This window comes from Pocillopora verrucosa, chromosome 10 (assembly GCF_036669915.1).
Source record: "Pocillopora verrucosa isolate sample1 chromosome 10, ASM3666991v2, whole genome shotgun sequence".
Lineage (NCBI taxonomy): Eukaryota > Metazoa > Cnidaria > Anthozoa > Scleractinia > Pocilloporidae > Pocillopora > Pocillopora verrucosa.
This window is the reverse complement of record NC_089321.1, coordinates 11381121-11400569: the sequence shown is the minus strand read 5'-3', so window position 1 is coordinate 11400569 and position 19449 is coordinate 11381121. Positions and strand designations below refer to the sequence as shown.

General features: G+C 37.2%; 1 protein-coding gene across 2 annotated transcripts in view; it reads left to right on the top strand.

Moving 5' to 3' along the window:
* The first annotated feature begins 882 nt into the window (after positions 1–882).
* Positions 883–19449, top strand: part of LOC131776154 (transient receptor potential cation channel subfamily M member-like 2) — a 24090-nt gene continuing 5523 nt past the window's right edge. Inside the window, exons 1-22 of one of the 2 annotated variants that reach the window (XM_059092302.2) lie at positions 883–1005; positions 2764–2961; positions 7316–7404; positions 7714–7882; positions 8323–8521; positions 8917–9062; positions 9597–9795; positions 10818–10980; positions 11464–11602; positions 12208–12286; positions 13153–13253; positions 13763–13897; positions 14060–14104; positions 14509–14674; positions 15023–15248; positions 15661–15886; positions 16294–16582; positions 17212–17324; positions 17403–17555; positions 17996–18244; positions 18723–18909; positions 19145–19268. In XM_059092302.2, the coding sequence (XP_058948285.2) occupies positions 2809–2961; positions 7316–7404; positions 7714–7882; positions 8323–8521; positions 8917–9062; positions 9597–9795; positions 10818–10980; positions 11464–11602; positions 12208–12286; positions 13153–13253; positions 13763–13897; positions 14060–14104; positions 14509–14674; positions 15023–15248; positions 15661–15886; positions 16294–16582; positions 17212–17324; positions 17403–17555; positions 17996–18244; positions 18723–18909; positions 19145–19268 (3350 nt within the window). In that variant the 5' untranslated portion in view covers positions 883–1005; positions 2764–2808. Of the gene's footprint in view, positions 1006–2763; positions 2962–6266; positions 6363–7315; positions 7405–7713; positions 7883–8322; positions 8522–8916; positions 9063–9596; positions 9796–10817; positions 10981–11463; positions 11603–12207; positions 12287–13152; positions 13254–13762; positions 13898–14059; positions 14105–14508; positions 14675–15022; positions 15249–15660; positions 15887–16293; positions 16583–17211; positions 17325–17402; positions 17556–17995; positions 18245–18722; positions 18910–19144; positions 19269–19449 lie in introns of those variants that run through there. The other variant, XM_059092303.2, reaches the window with a different exon arrangement.

Here is a 19449-nt window from a genome sequence, read left to right as displayed (position 1 = left end):
TCTTGGCTACGTGCTTCAAGTCTGCCAAATCGTATCGTGTTTTGAGAACAAATTTCAACCTCCGCGTATTTGTTATGTGGTGAACCATATATATGGCTCGGACCTTGATGTTTCTTACGATGCTTCGTTGAGTAGCTGATGAAACATATGCAAATTGTTTTTACAATGATTTGCAATACACTCAACGAGTGTTACTATCTATTTCATTCATGTTTCCTTTTTACTGACAGTATTAGTTCACAAATCAAGAAACGCTCAGTGCTAACTCATTTCACGGTAATTACGTCATTAGCCAAAAAATGGAACATTCGAGCAAACCTCCACATCAAATAAAAACAAAATGTTTATGGTTATGCGGAGTCGGTTTGCAATAAACTTGATAGAAACGTACTTATAGAAGATGTTATTTCAGAAAACTTTGGTTAATTTTGTTTGAAAAAGGGAATTTGATTTATAATGAATAATTCACCGAGGCATTTTTTTATACAAAAAGAGCAAAAATAACTATTTCTTGGATCAAAAACGTCAACGCAATTGCAAAAATTTCCTCATTTTCGGTTTCAATCGGTTTTACTGCGAGTTCTACTCCGATCAAAAGAGAAATATCTTTAACTAAAGCAATAATTTTCGAGTGATATAGCTTTTATTCACAGGAGGTGCAAAATCTTATTTTAATGAGTCAAAAGCTGACAAGCAAGAAACTGAAAGCTCTTTTACAGAGAAAATATTTGGGAAATATACATATAATCTCAGGAAGATAGATTTTAAAAGTAGCTATGGAAACTCTCTTAGTACTCTAGATTTCCCATGGGCAAACCATCACAGAATCAAACAAAATTTATATTTGTGTTGTCAGAGTAACCGTGTATAACCATGTGATGTCAGGAGCACTTTACAAAATGGCGGACGGGTACAGCTGAAGTTTCGAAGACGGTGCAAATAGGAAATTTGTTTGTGTATCAGCTGATTTCTGATACTTTCAGTGTCTAAAATGACGAACATAAGGTATGTCTAGTTATAGATAGGGTTGTGAACTGACCTTGTGAACGTGATTGTTTACAATATCGAAGAAGCCTTGCTCGATTCAATTTGCTGCACATATCAACACTCTACCAGTCTACCGAAGCAGTGTTACTGAAATATATATATATTTTTAAAATTACCAAAATATGAGGATAGGAATTTAAATAACAGAATAAACTGAATAAAAACAGAAACGATGTTTTATTCGGGGTAGCATTTTTCGTCAAAGTTTTCAGTTTAGCTGTGTGATATACATTCAAGTTAAATTAGACCTTAATTGACTAGTGTCTTAAACTAGTACAGATTAACTTGTAAAGACGACAGTGTCACATTTAAATACAGTTATAAACACGTTAAAGCTTACTTTTGCTTTCTTTATTATCTTGGTACTGGTTTAATTGTAAAATTTTTGCGATTACCCCGTTTTTAATGTCAACATGGTATAATACCTTGGTTTTATGCAAATATATCGCTTGCAAATACCCAAGAGACCAGATTATCAAGCTATAGAGGCTGTCTGAAATGTTTGATCCCCCATAACCTGCACTTTAAGAGTGTGCATCAGTCCTTTGTAGCTCCTTGGTAAAACAATATTTATCCATGTGCAAAATTTACTCAGATTTGCTAAAGATCATCTAGAATTTTGTCATTAAGATCCTGACAGTTTTAGGACTCGTAATACAGAGCACAATAGGACTGTTTGTACATTTGAAATAACTGTGACAAGCATTTTCCAGTCCTGTGACACTCAAGATGTTTTCTTCCAGACCTTTTATGTGTCTTGCAAAAGCAGCATCTCAAATAAATCATGGCCTTATATGGTTAAGGGGTTGATTGTGTTATTAAAACACATTTGAGTCTGATTCATTCTGTAAAAATATGAGTCATTAACAATTATTATGATTTGTTAATCACAAGCATGACTAAAGACAGAATTGGAAATCATTAAGTTTTGTCAGCATCAGTCAAAACGGTGACAAAATTTGACTAACAAAATACTCATCAGATAAACATATTCATAAACATTTTTTCCATGAGAAAATAAAAACGTTAGTCTTGTAATGAACATGGGACAAAGAAAAAATTCTGAGTCCCCATGAAGAGTTGAACCTCAGGCCTTCAGATTCCACGCTCCGATGCTCTACCACTGAAGCACAGAGACTCTATGGTGGGCAAAGCTCATTACAAATGGAATTAAAGAGCGTCTTTGGTCGACAATCATATACTTTATTCCTGTGACTTTAATGTTTGATTAAGGGGTGATGTTGTAAGGAGTAATGAGAAACTAGTCACTCTTTGGGGTTAAAGGGTCACATCAAATGGTAAATGTTACAAGATGCTTTAATTGGTCATTCCTAACATTTTGCCTTTATTTAAAATTTTCATTTTAATATGGTATAGATTCCTGTTAGTGTTAGAAATAATTTTGGTTTCCAAAAATTAATTAAAGGTGGAAACCATTATCATCAATAACATTCACCTTTTACGCACAGTTTCATTTTCTATGAAAATTACTTAAGAACACGTTTTAATGTAGCTCAGGGTAGAAACAGATGGATGTTATATTTCTTCAAAGCTTTTCCTGGTTCTGGTAAATTTGATTGGGACTTTATGACATCAAGATAATTTGTGGATGATAATATATTTTTTCATCATTGAATATTGCATATAACCTCTATTTACGTACATGTATGTTGGTTGTCATAATGATAATAACTTTCTTTTGCCTTTTTTTCACAGAATGGTTCCTTATTTATCAGCTGGTTCAGAATTTTGATTTAGAATATGTTGGGTTTAAAGACCAACAAAGTTCAATCTATCAGCTCTGTGAGTTTAGCTGGACTTCCCAAAGATGTGCGGATCCCTACTAGTGGCAATCACCGCCGTACATCAAAAGGATCATTGTCTGGTTCACTGGCAGGATTTGAACAATTGGAGGTAAGTATAAAGACCTTCTTATTTTTCAGATGTGAAATATTATTGAGATATTAAGCTTAGTTTTGTATTTAAAGGTGGTGAAATGTTTTGCTTTTTGTCAAGTGCAATTTAATGAATCATACATGCATATAGCTATGCCCCCAAAACTGAATGAATAAAAACATAAATTATCCTTTTCTTAATGTAAATTTTTGACAAATGGACAAAATTGAATCACAGTAGATTGCATATTTTTACATTGACCTAAAAATACAGAGTTCTTTAATAAATGCTTGCTCTGAAACACCATCTTACCCTCCCTAATAATTTGATTCTTGCGATGAAAAGGCTCATTTTGGATCATTTTCATATACCTGCTTTTAAAGCTAAAGGAGTGGTATTTTGTGTTTTGTCTTTAATATTTGATTAAAGTAAGGTTGTCTGAACAGTGAATTCATGTAAAATTACACAGTTACCACTAATATTTATTCTAATCAGTGCATGTAAAGTTCTGCCTATATTTATCTGGTATCTTACTTTGATTCCTTGGAATAATTGCTGTTAAATCAAAACAGATGTCTTGAAAATGATAATCTTTACCTATGATTAATTGTTAAATTCAGTAACTTCATAAACATTGTTTAATGTCATTGGGAAATAGAGAGAAACACTTAAGCAAAAAAAAAGTTAAAAATTAAAAATTTAAATTTTGAAAATTACCCTTTGAAGAAACTTTATACATGAACACTAACCAAGTACTGCATTTTAATCCATTAATTGAAAAGGGTTGATCATTTGATCATTTTCAGTTTTTATCAGCAAGTGGTAGTAGAAACTTCTCATCTTCCTATTTAAAAGTAGGTATATTATGCTTGGTTTAACTCTTGAGACTTGATAACTAATACACATTAGCCAGGTATTACTTTTGTTAAATTAAAAAATTTAAACTATATTGTTTAACCTCCTAACCCCAAGGATCAACTACCATCTAATTTCTCCCTCCATTAAGGAAAATGATCTCTACTGAAAGAAGCTCTTGATTGTCAAACAAATTCTCCTTGTCAGCACCTTAGTAAATGTATAGAGAACAGTATGGAGAATATGCAAACTGATGTTAGGATGGAAAAGCTGTGGCTACTTGTGTATAATTGTATTGTTTCTTTATTTTAAAATCTTATCAAACAGTTATTCCAGGAGTGCACGTTGGATATGAATTACAATGTACAAAAAAAAACTCCCTGGGTAAAAAACACTTTTGAGTACTTTTGTACAGAGTTTCAGTTTCTTTCTGTAAGGAAAAGATTTAGTTTAAACATAATGAGAAGAGACCAGTCCAGTACCATTAGCATTCAGCTGCATTTTGCCCAAATAAATCATGAAAATTGTAAATAATTGTAATGATTTCAATGAGCAAATAAATATTTAAAAAATTACAGGGTGATAAACAATTTATGCATAAATAAGTATCTTTCTGATAAAATAAGTGAAATGGCTAGGTCTTTGAGCTGTTGATGCCAAGTTAGGTGCATCTGAGTTATTTAACAGCTGTCTTCACAAATGACAAAGCATTGGTTGAAAAAAGATATTAAACCAATCTAAGACAATTAAAAAGTTTACCACATCCAATTAATTTGCATAATTTTGTTTATAACATAAATGGGGAATATTGCATAATTCATTTCTTTGGCACTTCCATGAAAAGTTGATTATCAATATTTTTTGATAGCAGTCACTTTTGACTGACCCAAGTCATTGGGATACAATGAATGAATAATGGTTTTCATCTGGAATTCTGTAGAAAAACATCCCGTACGGGCCTGAAATTTTTTTCAGGTCTTATTTACAACTACTCGTTTCAGTAGTGTTCTTAGCTGCGAGGGTCTCCTAATTTCATCTTTCCACCGCAGTGCAAATATGTGAATTTTCATATATCTAAAATCTTAAAACATTGCTAGTTATGACAAAATGAAGCATAAAACTACAGTTAATAATATGCAATGATAATGCGATGTTAAGGATTCAAAGGAAGTCAACAAAATAGAAATATACTTGAAAAATAGGTATAAAAAAGAATACAGTTATTCTGTGCAATAATATGCATTTGATATATTTGTATGTTATAGTTTGAAGTGATCTTCAGCTGGTGGGAGTTTTCTCTTTTTTGCACTTTAGGGTGAGACAAAAATATTTGAAGCAAAGAAAATATAAAGTGAAATGAATAGGTCATCAAGTGAAGAGTTTGTAAGAAAAGACAAACCTACCAGTAGGAGGTGTTGTTTTGAATGATACAAAATTAAATTCTCTCAACTCAATTGTATGGAAACTTACATCACTGAAAGGGAGAATTCCAAATGAGATGTTAAGAGTTCAATAGTTGACACTGAATCTAATTCTAGCTGTGCTGTATTATGAGTCAGAATACCATTGCTACTTTTCAACTAGAGATTCAGAAACCCTTTAATCCCTGAGAGTGACCAGCATCTAATTTCTCCTTTCAATATCACCCTTGAATAAAACATTAAGGTCATGAGAATAAAGGAAATGATAATCAACTGAAGAATCCTGTTGATTGTTAAACAAATTCTCCTTGCCAGTACATTAGGAAATGTATAGAGAACAGTATGGAGAATATGCATACTGATGTTAGGGTGTAGAGGGTTAATGAAATTTTTTGTTGGAGAATGAATTGCCATGATCGATGAATTAACCATGAAAAACATTTTGAGATTGACTTACAATAAAATAACTTAAATTTAGTTCAAAGAGATCAGATTAAAAAAACTTTGAAAAGAACTCAATAAGGATAGCAATTTTATGTTTTGTGGTTTGTATTGTTCTGAGTTTTTATACTGACTTTGTGAAAACAAGCTTTTGATAAACCCACAGAGCAGATGATAAAATTAAAAGACTTTGATCCTTATATTTTCTTCTAGATCAACAGATCTCTTTTTTAGTGTATTTTCATAACAGGAGAAAAGTTCGTAATGTTTGATATTTATTTGTTTTGTGACTGGCACCAAGGTACATCTCCCACTGGTTATTTCTACATGAGGTTTTTAATAAGTCAAAATTTTTTGCTTTGAAATGCAAATTCAAAAGGTTTTTCTTGAATATTTATCTCAAGTCAATGTTCAGGTCTTTTTTCATGCTTAACAAGTCTTTAACTAAAGCACAGATTTTCAACCATTGTGAAGATTTTATTTAAGTTGGTTAAAGTTATGGGAACACGTCCTTCATGTTTCAGGACGAACAAATTGGGTGACAACAAATTTTTGCACAGAATGTGTTATTATTATTTGGTATTTTTTGTTAAAGCTGTGAAGTAGCTTTGTGTTTTCAACATGAAAGAGTCATTTTCAACTCTCTATGAGCTTGACAAACGTGGAAGTATAGTTTCTCTGAAGACGTTCAGTCGAGTCTCAGTAAGTGGATTTGTTAATACTGTATGTTTATACTAAATTATGTAAAGCTAGATATTCTTGAGCGGTTGAAATGATTTTGAAACTTGTTTGAAAAGTTTAAGCACAAACAATGATATTGTTAAGTGCATTCAAAATCATACATGTAGATCAGAAAATACATCGTTTTACTTTTCCAGCTCTTGATAGATAGACCAAGATAACCAGTCATTGTGTAACGTCAGATCATGTAATAATTTGAGAATCATTTTTATCACCCTAATGATGAATTTTTGAAATAAGTTTTTGGCTTTTAGTTTCCAGTTCTTCTTTAGGCCTTTTTAGAATGTGACACACTTAATTCACGTTTCACATTTTTCTCTTGCAAATTTTGACAAATTTTTAGTTCCAGCATAAACTAAAAGAAATTTCATCATTTTGAAATTATACAATTTACTTGACTGTAAAATTCTCTCAGTTGTCACTTCAGTGAATTAGTTTATAACATATGGGTTGAAATTCTCATAGTCCTTTTGCACTTGTAAAGTTTCTGGCCTCATTGTCAGACCTAATTGTTGGCAGAACAATCTATTGAAGTTATGTGAAGTCATGCACATGTTATTTACCTCTGGAAGTTAAGGAATAAAAAAGCTACAAAAGTCATTTTTAATTTGAAAGAGACATTGCCTTTGTGATATCTGTTACAGACATAATTGCAACCTCCTTGTATCTTCAGACCATAGATAAGTCACCAAACTGAGGCTTGGGTTGAAAATTTAGGTAGCAATTTTTTTAAACCTACCAAAATGGGTGACTAAAATGGTCACAGCCAAGAGTGCTGAAGATGGATGGTGTACATGAGACCACCATGAAACAAGACATTTGTAAGAAAATTTCCAGTATTGAAACCAAAAGCAACCTTTCTTATCAGTACATGCTGCTTTTTTGACATTTCCAATCTTTTTAAATTTTTGTAGAAAAGCAAGAAGTCATGGATTGCTGGACATTTTCGAGGTCGGGAGTGCATCAAAATTGTGAAAGATGCAAAGAAGACTCGCTCAGAAGAGTATGTACATGAACCTTTGTAGAAACGTGATTTTTTTTACTTTTGTATATGTAAGATTTGAGGTCTTTTGCATAACTCCAACCTGAATAATGGAGTGCTGATGTAAATGATAATGGTTATAATTGTATGTAAAATTCAACTTTCATAAATATTTTATCTCTAACTATCTCGCATAAATATTTTCTCAAACTATCTTGAGAAAGAGAGGGATATCTGCTGGTTTACTGGCGTCTACCAAGAGTAAAACAGTTATGAATGAAACAGAAAGTAAGTCTCACTGTTACTCAATATACCTTTTTTCCATGTTAGGAATCCAATGTGTATGTGTGGTAGAACTAAGAATCAACATGATTTAAATGTGGCCAGAGAGGACACTGGTGATCAATGGACCCCAGAAAGGTGCACACGGCAGATGCAAACTGATGCATATGGGGAGATTGACTTCCTTGGTACAGGCAGTCAGAATAAACGCTCTCCAGTAAGTCGCTGCAGACCATGATTGATACTGTATTTATTGTGGTGTCTTGTCAGAGGTACGGGTGTTAGTGAAGGGGGTGAAGGGGGGGGGGGGGAGGGTATGGGTTTCCTTGACGTTTTCAGCAGGAGGGCAACTGGTTTTCACAGGCAGGCAAAACTTATTGAACTGAATTTCTTTGTAGGATAAACTTTTCTGTAGATGGTCAAACCAGGTGAAAAAAAAACCGTCCTCACAACTGGTAAATTTACCCAGTGCCTGGCCCTTAATGAAACCCCTGGGGGAGGGGGCATTTAAACACCTTATGTTTATCAGGGAGGAATGTAAAGTAGTGGAAGGCAGTCGTGTATGGCACGTGTATGAAAGTGAGTGAGAGACTTTCTCCTATATCCTTTACCGAAATACGCTAAGGTAATCCCAAGTCTCCTTTTTTATACCCGTAGTATGTGCGCGTGTCACACGACACTGATGTTCAGCTCATCCTAAAGTTGATGCTTGAAAGATGGAATCTTGAAATTCCCAATCTGGTTATTTCTGTTACGGGGGGTGCCAAGAGTTTTGTTCTCAAACCCAGATTGAAAGAAGTGTTCAGAAGAGGTCTGATTAAAGCAGCTAAGTCGACGAGTGCCTGGATTATAACAGGTTTGTGCCTTTTTCAGTACATACTCACTGTGTGCAATATCCAGACAGAGCCATTGACTGAGTAAAACTGAGAGAATCACGAATACCAATCAGAGCAAAGGAAAATGTCACGAGGAGTCGATGAGAACTCAAAGCAGCCTACATGGCGGGAAAAGTTCAGTGGTTTAGTTTTGTTTGCAGCTGATTGGTTTAAAGACTGGTGCGACTTCTCTAAACCAATCAGGGAGCGTAATGAAGTGAAACTCAGTATTACCAATTGATTTCCCGCGCTCAAGGTCGTTTTCTTGTGTTTACGTTCAGATTGGTCGCTGTGAGTACTTTGTTGATACACAATCGAAAAGCGAGCTTTCTGAGATTGTGAGATTTGAGGCGATTTTCCTTTTTTTTCTCCTAAGGTGGAACCAATGCTGGTGTTATGAAGCACGTGGGTGAAGCCGTGAGAGAACAGGAAATCACATTTGGTAGTGAGGATAAAGTTAATGTTATTGGCATCGCTACTTGGGGCATTGTGGACAGAAAGGATTCTTTAAAAGCGTCTAAGGTAAACACGCTTAGTTTCAAAGGTCACAAGTCTCTGATTATTTTTGACTTATGAAAGGATAGTTTATTTTTATAAATATATAATAACTGCGAGCGTAAAGCGAAAGCCGCGTTGTTCATTTCCCGCCAAAAGTAGCAGTTTTCTTTTCCCGCCGAAACTCGCACTGTTTATTTCCCGCCAAAACTGTCGTTGCCCAAATAATGAGGGCAGTTGTAGTGTCTAAGTTTCTCTTTTCCCGCCAACTAATTGCTGCTATATGGAATGCTCTTATGTTGTTCACTGTGAAGGAACATTGCCGTCCCTTAAGCCACTCAACATAACTCAAGTTAAGTGGCCTCAGAACTCCTATACCTAGGCGCTTATTCCCAAGCGGATTCTGTTTCGCTGTAATTTTAGCCCGTCGGAATCTGGAACCCTGCCGGTACCTCGAACCCCGCGAGTACCTTGCCTCTGGTCTTCCGAAAGCTCCGTATAGTCAGTATGCAGAATGAAGCTATCAGCGGTTGCAATTCTTCTCTTATTTTCTTTATGTAGGACACAAATGGTCTGTATCCGGCCCACTACCGCATGGAACAGGTCCCAGGCTCCAGTGGGGCTTTGCTGGATTCAAATCACTCGCACTTCCTGTTGGTGGATAACGGAACAGAAGGAAAGTACGGTGTGGAGATTAACTTGCGCTCAAGATTTGAGGAAGCTGTGATGAAGGTCAAAACTGACTCTAGGTCTGCTGCAGGTTGGTTCAAATGTCGACCATGCTAAAATCAATTGGTTTGAATGTGGCTGCTTAGGTTAGGTCTTATGTTGCTTCATTCTGCAATGGCTTGAAAAGCTCGCGTCACCTTCTCAACCAATCGAATGGAAGCAATCGCGACCTTGCAAGGCGCGTTTTCCCGCGCTTGGTGTCGTGACTTCTCACTGGTGCACAGTGTTTTTTAAGTTTGTTGTGATTGGTTGATTTACATTCCTTGGTTTCCCTGGTAGATTTTAGGCTAATACCCTAAAATACATTTAGTTATGTTGTTTGGATAAGACATTGCAGTCGTTGTACCATGGAATTTTTCATAGCATGGCTCATGTGAATATAATCTATAGAACAATGGATATAGAATATCAAATTATTAACAAAGTGAAAGAAGTAATTATGGAAGCGATCTGTTCAGTAATAAACACTACTTGAGTAGTAGTGAAAATAAGGCCTGCTCAAGTAGTGTTCATTAGAACACTACTTGAGCACTACTTGAGCACTACTACGAAGATCGCTTTCATATTCACGTCTTTATCTGCAGTTCAGATATATGACTTTCATATATACACAGTCGTTTATTCACCACTTCACGGGTTTATTTGGAACCAAATGATAACCAGCTCCAAGTTGACTTGTTAGCTCAGTTGGTAGAGCACTGCACCGGTATCGCAGAGGTCATGGGTTCAAATCCCGTACGGGCCTGAATTTTTTTCAGGTCTTATTTTCACTACTGCTCCACTAGTGTTCATTACCGCGTAGATCGCTTTCATATTCACGTTTTTAACCGCAGTTCAGATATATGACTTTCATATATTCACAGTCGTTTAAAGTGAAACAAATTAGCATTTTTAAGGAAAAAAATTACATGTTAGCAGCGAATCAAAAAAAAAAAAAAATGCAGGAAAGAAAAAACATTCGCTGTAGACACAAAAATAGATACAGTCTAAAAAATGGCGTCTGAATTTCACTTTGTTTACATGGTTAACAATCGGTTGTCGATCATTTGTAAGGTGCCATTGGTGTCCCTGTGGTCCTATTGGTTTTGGAGGGTGGACCAAACACTGTTCGTACCATGTGTGAATTAATCAAAAAGAAAATCCCAGCTGTTGTAATTGATGGAAGTGGTCGTGCAGCAGATGTGGTGGCTTATGCCTACAGTCACACCACTAAAAGGTGAGAATTAATGACCAATTGTGCCTCAATGATTTCGTTTATGGTCCAAATATAGTATTCAGGTAAATGTTTTCGTCAAGCGCCGTCGCATTTTTCCCACGCATGGCACCAGTGACATGTTTACCCGCGCTTGGCGCCGGATGCGGGATTTCCCGCGTTTATCATGGGTTGTGTGGTTTGTGCAATTGCAGCGAATACATTTTTTTCCCGCGTAAAATGACATATTTTTCCGCGCTTGGTGCCTGCTGCGTAATTCACCGCTCTTAGCATGGACTTTGTATTTTGACGCGTTTAAGGAGCAAGGTAATTTTTTTCCCGATTATCGTAGCAGTAATTTGCTTCCTGCGCTCAACGTCATTTGCATGATTCCCCGCTTGTAATACGTAGCCCTTTTGCTTTTCTGCCTTTTGTTTATTTTTGTTTTGATCACTAATGTTAAGACAGTCTTCCTTGCGGTTTTTCGTTTCTTTTTTTTATCGTCAGTGATGGGAAATTTATCGTCGATCCTCAGTATGAAGGGAAAATACGAGCTAAGGTGGCGGACGTGTTTCAATTTAGGAAGGAACAAGAAGTCGACGAACATTACAAGATGATCGAAGAAGTACTTGAAGACGATAAGATGGTATGTCCCTTATTCTTTTTTCTATTTTTTGGGTTACACTTAGTATTGCAGTCTTTTCTTGTTCATATTGTATAGGGGGAATCTGTAAAAAATGTTTTATTTCCTTTCCCTCAATTAAGTTTATGTACCTTGGATGATGGCATGAATGATATGAATTTTCAGTTGAAAAATGTATGAAATATCATGGTCTCTGATCGTCTGGCAACGAGGTGGAAGTTTCCTGGATGTTTAAGTTTGCGCTGTGCTTAGTTTTGCCACAAAACCGTCCACAGAACTCCTTATCCAGGGCACCGACTCGAGAAACGTAGCCTTCAGTCCCGATTGAAAAATGAAATACTTCTCTGAACTTTCACTGGAGTTTCCACCGTAGTATATTAATTCTGTCACTCTCAAGATCTCATTAGCAAGTCTCCCTACTGTTTTCAATACAATTCTTATGATGTTTGTTCGGAGAATTTGGTATTGGATCAACTAGTAATCCCCTGATAGATATTTTCTTTATTCTCGTCACTTGTCTGCTTAATATTGTATTGATATTGTTAGGAGAAATTCTGTCCTGGTCACTTGTGGGAGTTAAAGGGTTCACACATTTGTTGTTTTTGTAGATCTCTATTTACCGAATGGATGACGAGACCAATATATCTCAAGACATTGATCTTGCAATTCTAAAAGCCCTCCTAAAAGGTATGATAATAATTTAGTGATATTTTGATCTCTCAATTACCTGTTTTGTTTTGTTTTTTTCACGCTTTTGAAATTGTTCTTTTCTTTTTTTAATAGTAAGGTGGATCATTAAAAACTGACAAACAGAGAAGTTCTAGACAGGTGCCATTCAGTAGAGAGGTTGGATAGATCAGTTATTATTATCAGATCAGTGAATATTAGGTATAGAGAGAGAGGAAACAGAGATTTAAATAGAGAGGGAGATGCGTTACTGTATTAGTGAGTTAAAGCGTGGCTGTGGGACTCTTTACAAGAGATTGAATGTGTGTCGATGAGAAACATCTTGAGCTGTTGTTAAGGGAGCTCTTTGGGCAGTAAGGCTCAATAGCCTACAGCCACTTCGTGCATAGTTGAAGATGCACTGTCCTTATAGTCAGCGCGCTGGACTCTGGGTCGAGAGGTCTGGGTCCGAACTCTAGCTCGGTTATTGTGCTATATTATCAGGCAACTCACTTACTTCACTCACCGAAGCGTAGCTTCAGTTATAGCGGAGCTTCTCTTTGGAACGATCTTCCTGAGGATATCCGCACTACAAAATCTCTACGCAACTTCAAGAGAAGAATTGATAAATGGCTCTCTGTATCGGACTCCCACACGGCAAATATGTAAACCAGTTAATAGAAAATTTTACTTAAGATAGATTTCTCCTTTGTTTTCTATATTCATACTGATATTTTTACCGTGTTTTAAATAAAGTTTTTCATTCATTCATTAACTGAGTAGTAGAAACTAGACGATTGTTGTTTGTGTTACAACATTCGCACTAAGCTGTCCTGTAGAACCAATTAAACCTGTGAATATCAATGTTATTCTCGTATCTCTCCTAGCCAACAGTTCCGCTCCTTTGATGCAGTTAAATTTGGCACTGGCCTGGAACCGGATTGACGTCGCTAAAAGTGAGATCTTCACTGATGACAAACTTTGGACGGTAACTTTTATGTTTTCATATGTAACTTGCCCAATCTTCTCTTGTCTCGCGGACGAATACATGTAAAGCTTGACAACCTTCCAACAAGTTTTGGAAAAGGTGTAACATTCCTTTTTTTTTTTTTGCGTTTTTCAGGCGAGTGGAGGCATGTGTGAAGCGAGATTGAGGGGCGCGCGAGTTACACGCGAGATGAAGGGCGCGAAAAAAGGGCGAAATAACGCGCCATTTCTCTTACGCTCGTCATTTTGTACGTGACCGCAGCTTTGCACTCGCCTCGCGCTCGCCTGAATACACGAAAATGCAATGTTTGTTGTGCGCGCTTAGTTTTCAGCTACTTATTGGCTAGGATACTCAACTCATCTTGCGGGGGTGTAAGACTTTTTCTGGTCTTACTCACTCAATCGCCAACAGCCCTCATACGGGGAATTTTCATCTAGTGTTTTGCAATTAAAGCGTTCACGGACTGCACGTATTATAAGACAATAATTGTTATCGTTCTCTTTCTGTAGACGGAGGCACTGACTAATCCTATGTTGGCAGCTTTGCTCGACGATAAGCCAGGATTTGTTGAACTATTCCTACAGAATGGTCTCAGTATGAGAGAATTTCTTACACCGCAGATATTATGTCAGTTGTATGCTGGGGTGAGTTAGTAGAGACTTGTTGATTCCACGAGGAGTTTGACTTCGATTACAATATTTGGAGTTAAGTTTTAAGCGAAACATCATGAAAATATATTTCTTTTTTCTGTAACGTTTTCGAAATTCCTTGCTGATATCGAAAATGCAATATCGTTTAATTTTCAGGTCCCAAGTAACAGCGTCATAAAGCCTCTGGTTCAAAAAGAAATGGTGCGTATGATTTTATATGTATATTTTTAAATTTACTGCTTAAATTTGCACGTTTTGTGCGCTTTTCATCAGTTCCATTTTTACCCGTTTTACGTAACTTCTAGGAAAGCATCTAAAAAACATGCCTCTTTTTGTGGAAATTCCGTTTCAAAAACTCTGTGAGATAGACACTCTGGCTGAATGGCACCTGCAAATTCTTTTTTCTTTTTGCGTCCATCAACATACTATTGACATGTTTTCCCGCGCTTCTCCATCTCGTCCTGTTTTCTTGCGCTTGAGATTGGTCACACGATTTCCCGCGCTGACCGCTGGTTGCATGTTACCCCGCGCATTCCAGAAGTGACGAATTTATTTTTCTGAGGGTGCGAAAAAGAAATTAAGCATAATCATTCCTTTTTCCACAGAATAAAAAGAATATTACAGCCTTAAACCTGAGGGTTATTGGTGAAGTGATAGAAGAATTGATGGGCGATTCATATCATAGCCTTTATCTTCGGGATCCACGTTATATGACCTCACTTCCTGAGGAAAGGGGCAAAAGTCGAAAAATCACCCAGCCAGTTATTGTATGTAAGTAACACATCTAAGAACTTAGCGCTCTGTCAATAGTATTGTTATCATCACAAGATTCATAGTCGTCGTTATCATTTTTGTCTGTCATTATGATTTATAGCTTTGTCATTTGTTAGTACCATTTGAGCCAAACCTTAAGAGACGATCCCGGGAGAATTGATGTTTGTAAAATGTATGGGTCAGTTCGCGCGCTCTGATTTATTAAAGAGTATGGTTTGTATTTCAACAAGTCTCCTTTGCAGCTGTCACGCAACGCAAAGGTTTTTATTTATAGTGTTATTCTGCCAATAACTGCGCGACTATGATAAGATACAACTTAATTGTTTACCCTTTTTTTACTTCTAGGCAATCCCCTTCACAGAATCGACCCTCTAAAGACACCGTATCGTGACGTATTTATCTGGGCAGTGCTTAGTAACCGGAAAGAGATGGCCAAGCTCATGTGGAGCATGGGCCGAGAACAGATCGCAACCGCGCTCATGGCAACGCGTCTTCTTAAATCCATGGCGGGAAAGGCGCGTGCTGATGATACCATCACTGACATCAGCCCAGAGCTGCTGGAGGTTGCGAAGTGAGTATCGTTCTCCTTGTATCCGCTGCACATTTAAACAGAGTGACTAAAAACTAATTTCTCTCAACAGTATCACCAACAAATGAAGCACTTGGTTTTTAAACAAATTCTCCTTGTCAGTGCTATACGAAATGTGAAGAAAACAGTGTAGAGAATATGCATACTGATATAAGGTTGTAAACAGTTAAGTAGCCACGTAGTCTTAGGCTGGGGAATTGTATGATACGTGACAAAATATTGTGTGACTGGATAAAAGTTTTCAGACACAGATGGTCGAGATTTTGATAATTCTACCAGCCATTGACAGTCTTTGTAACGACTTCGAATAGGTTCAGTCTCTCTTTTCGGTTATCAACTTTTATTTTTTCAAGCATTTTCGATGTTCTGAGCGCTGCTGTTAACTCTCTTGCAGCGATTTTGAACAACACGCAATCGGCGTACTTCAAGAATGTTACGAAGAGAATGAAAATCTCTCCCAGACACTGCTCGTTAAAGAACTGGATAATTTCGGTAACCTGACAGCACTTGATCTGGCTGTCATGGCTGAAGATCAGAATTTCATTGCACATACGAGCTGCCAAGTGCTACTCACCAGACTCTGGATGGGAGCGATGGCCATGAACACTAAATGGTGGAAGGTAGAAAAACATGACTTCTCGGGGGAGGGGTGGAATTAGTTAAGACGATTTAAAGTTCCTTAAGCCGCGCGCGTTAACCACGAGGCCTATACCGTGGGTTATTGAGTGAAAGGACCCTAGGTATATGAAATTCAAAACTTGCCCTTCCCCTTATTGTTACCAGGAGTGGCTCGTCTTATTGCTAGTGCATCAGACTCCGGTGCGAGAGGCCTGAGTCCGAACACTGGCTGGGATCTCTTCATACTTGTGTACCTTCTCTACTCCATTAAGCGCTGGACCTGAGAATTTTTTACGAAACAGCACTGGAAACTTATTGTGATATATATCTTTCTCAATTAATTTTTTCTCCATTAGTTTTTGTAACCCTGCGCGATCTTCGTTTACGATGTACCTTTTTTTTTCCTCAGATCATTCTTTGCACGTTCTGTCCATTCCTGATTTTCCCCCTGATTTACTTTGTCCCGGATGAGCAGCACGAAAGAGAGGCCGCAGCTCGTCTGTCGCAGAAGGGATTGTACTCTAAAAGTATGAAGAATATAAGGAGACCCAGCATAACAGGAGAAACAGTCGAACTACAAAAGGTTGAAACTGTCAGAAACGGAAATCCTAAGACTAACCTCGACGAAGAATCTAAAGTAGGAGAAGAGGAAGATATAGTGGAGGACATAGTTGAAGAGATAGTGGAACATATTCCAGGTAAAGAACCTTTGAATAGTGATTCTCCCAATCAATCACTCTACGAATCTTCTGATTCTATTGTGAGAATTAAGAACTTCATCAAGTATCTTGTCCATTAAGTCGTTTGTGAAGACTTTTGAAGTCCTTTGAAGATGACGTTCTCTTTCGAAACCGATAAGAATGTTGGACTAAAGCAATTCTATACGTAGATTTTTTTGTGCTAGGCGTGAAACAGATCAGTATCAGTATCTGGGCAACGGCCCACCTACCCCTCCCCTAACCCAACAACAGTCAATTGATGACAAGTTAAAGTGAATGTTGGGTTAGGGGAGGGGTAGGTGGGCCGTTGCCCAGATACTGATATTGATCCCGTGAAACTGATGTAAGCTTTATGAAACAATTAAAATAGTTCTTTAGCCCCTGAAATTATCAGATCAATGTCAGTATCTGAACAACTACACACCTACCCCTACCCCTACCCCTCCCCTAACCTCACATTAACCCTTAGTTGTTATCAGTTGATTGTTGCTGGGTTAGGGGAGGGGCAGGTGCGTAGTTGCTCAGAAACTGACATTAATCCAAATAAATACAATATTCATAGAATAAAATATTTTCTCAACTCATTTAAACACTTTTTTTTTTTACAGAGCTTCAAGAAGATCATTCTATGGAGCATATGATGCGATCCACAGACATGACTTTTTATGATAGAATCACATCCTTCTACTCAGCGCCGTTCACTAAGTTTATGGGAAATTTGGTAAGCTTTTACACATAATACCTTAACGACATATCCCAACTTTGAAAGTTTTTCATCCATTTGATGTCACGTTTGCAGGTGTCTTACATAGCATTCATCTTGCTTTATGGTTACGTAATCACGATGTACTTCCCGAAATTTGACTCGTCCAAGACTCTCGGCGGATTAAGTGTGGTGGAATTTGTTCTTTACTTCTGGATCCTCACTATCATAATGGAAGAAATTAGACAGGTGGGTAACACGATGACAGTCTAGCGTGATGTTTAATCCATGATCACACAGCACCGAAATATTACGTGTGAAAATTAAATGGCCGAGTGTTTAGTTTGGTGTACTCTGGAATTATAGGTCGATGTTTTGTTGTATCCTAAGATATTCTAAGGAATTAACCTTTTCTATCGCAATACCTCTCTCTGCTCAGGAGTGTAAACTGACAGGGAAACTTAAATAATTTACGGTTGGTCTACTTGTGGCTCACTACTTTCCGAGATAAAACTTGACGAATGTTTAGTTGCGCTACCTGTAGCTCACAACGGCCCGAATTAGTCTTGATTTCAAAGTTGAAGGGCGCAAAAGATGCCGAATTTCACCTTTGAAAAGTTTCTCTCCGTAATTTACTAATTTTTAATCTTTATCTGATGATTTTGTTTCTGTTCTTTTCTTTTAATCAGCTGGCGGCTCAACAACCGAAGACCTTTGGTGACAAACTTAGTGTTTACTTCAGTGACACGTGGAATCTCGTGGACACATTTGCACTCCTGGCTTTTGTGGTTGCAGCATGTCTGCGCTTTTTTGATTCAACCTATGAAGCTGCCCGGATCATATTTTCACTGAATATAATAGTGTTTATCGTGCGTTCCCTTCAGATCGTTTCTGTCAACAGACAGCTCGGTCCCAAACTTGTCATGATTAGAAAAATGGTAAGATTGTGTGACGTAATGGTATAATTACCTGACTTTTTCTGTTTCCGTGGAGATAGGGTACGCGTGGTTTGTTTGGTCAATTTAGTGGGCCGTATTTCACTGTATGGCCCGCTAAATTCAAAAGTTTCTTTGCTATGAAATCTTTCCCCTCTACTTGAACCCAGAGTCCAGAGATATAAGTAACGAACCCTCTTTTTTTTTGCTCTTACTATAAATCCGAGCGGAAAAAACGCGGTGCGTAACTTAGAGTACAAATCTCGAGCTCGGTTAGTAAGAGGTATGTAACTTGACCATTCGAAAATTATCTTCAATTGTGTAATAAACCGCGTTATGTACAAAAAAGATACCCTTAGTTAAGGTCCTTAAAAGCCCCTTTAATTTATTCACGTTTGACTCTTAGTCAATGCTTCGTGTTATTGCAACGTTAGCAATTTCTAAATACCTCTTTTTTTCTTGTTTTTATTTGTTGTCATAGCTTGAGGATCTGAAGCAGTTTGTAATCATTTTGGCCATATTTATTATCGCTTATGGAATCGCACTGCAAGCGGTGTCATTCCCAGGCCCCGGACAGTTCGCCAAGACCTGGGATCAGGTGATCCGTGGAATACTGGACCTACCTTACTGGCAGATGTACGGAGAACTCTTTCTCGAAGAAATTTCAGGTAGCTGGATCAACCATCTTACTCTTCTGTGATTAAAATGTAACTTTTCCTTTACGATATTGATATAATATTTAGCAAACAGATTATAAGAATAGATTACTACACCAGCCTGCTCGCAGGCTTGCTGTGATTGGATGAAACTTTGTGAGAAGTAACAAAGGGCAAGTATGACTCTGCCTTAGTAACATCACGTAAAGCTTCAACCTTTTGTTGTTGTTTTTTTTTGTGTTTTCAGGTCAAAAGCCCTCAGAGTATTTTGAGGTTCATCCTACTGCTAAATGGCTGTCGCCGGCGCTCTTAGCTGGCTACATGTTGTTTACAAATGTTCTTTTACTTAATCTTCTCATCGCCATTTTCAGGTAATTTAGATTCTTAACCTGTTTTTTCACTATTTTAGAGCCTCAGGTTGGTTTTTCTTCTGGTGAAAATTTGGGAAAAACAAAAACTCTAATTTCCCGTAACTTTGGTCGGTGTTTTGTCTTGCTGCGTGTGTTTGAGTTACCGCATTTAGCTTCGGATTGTTTTATTTTAGATCGCTTT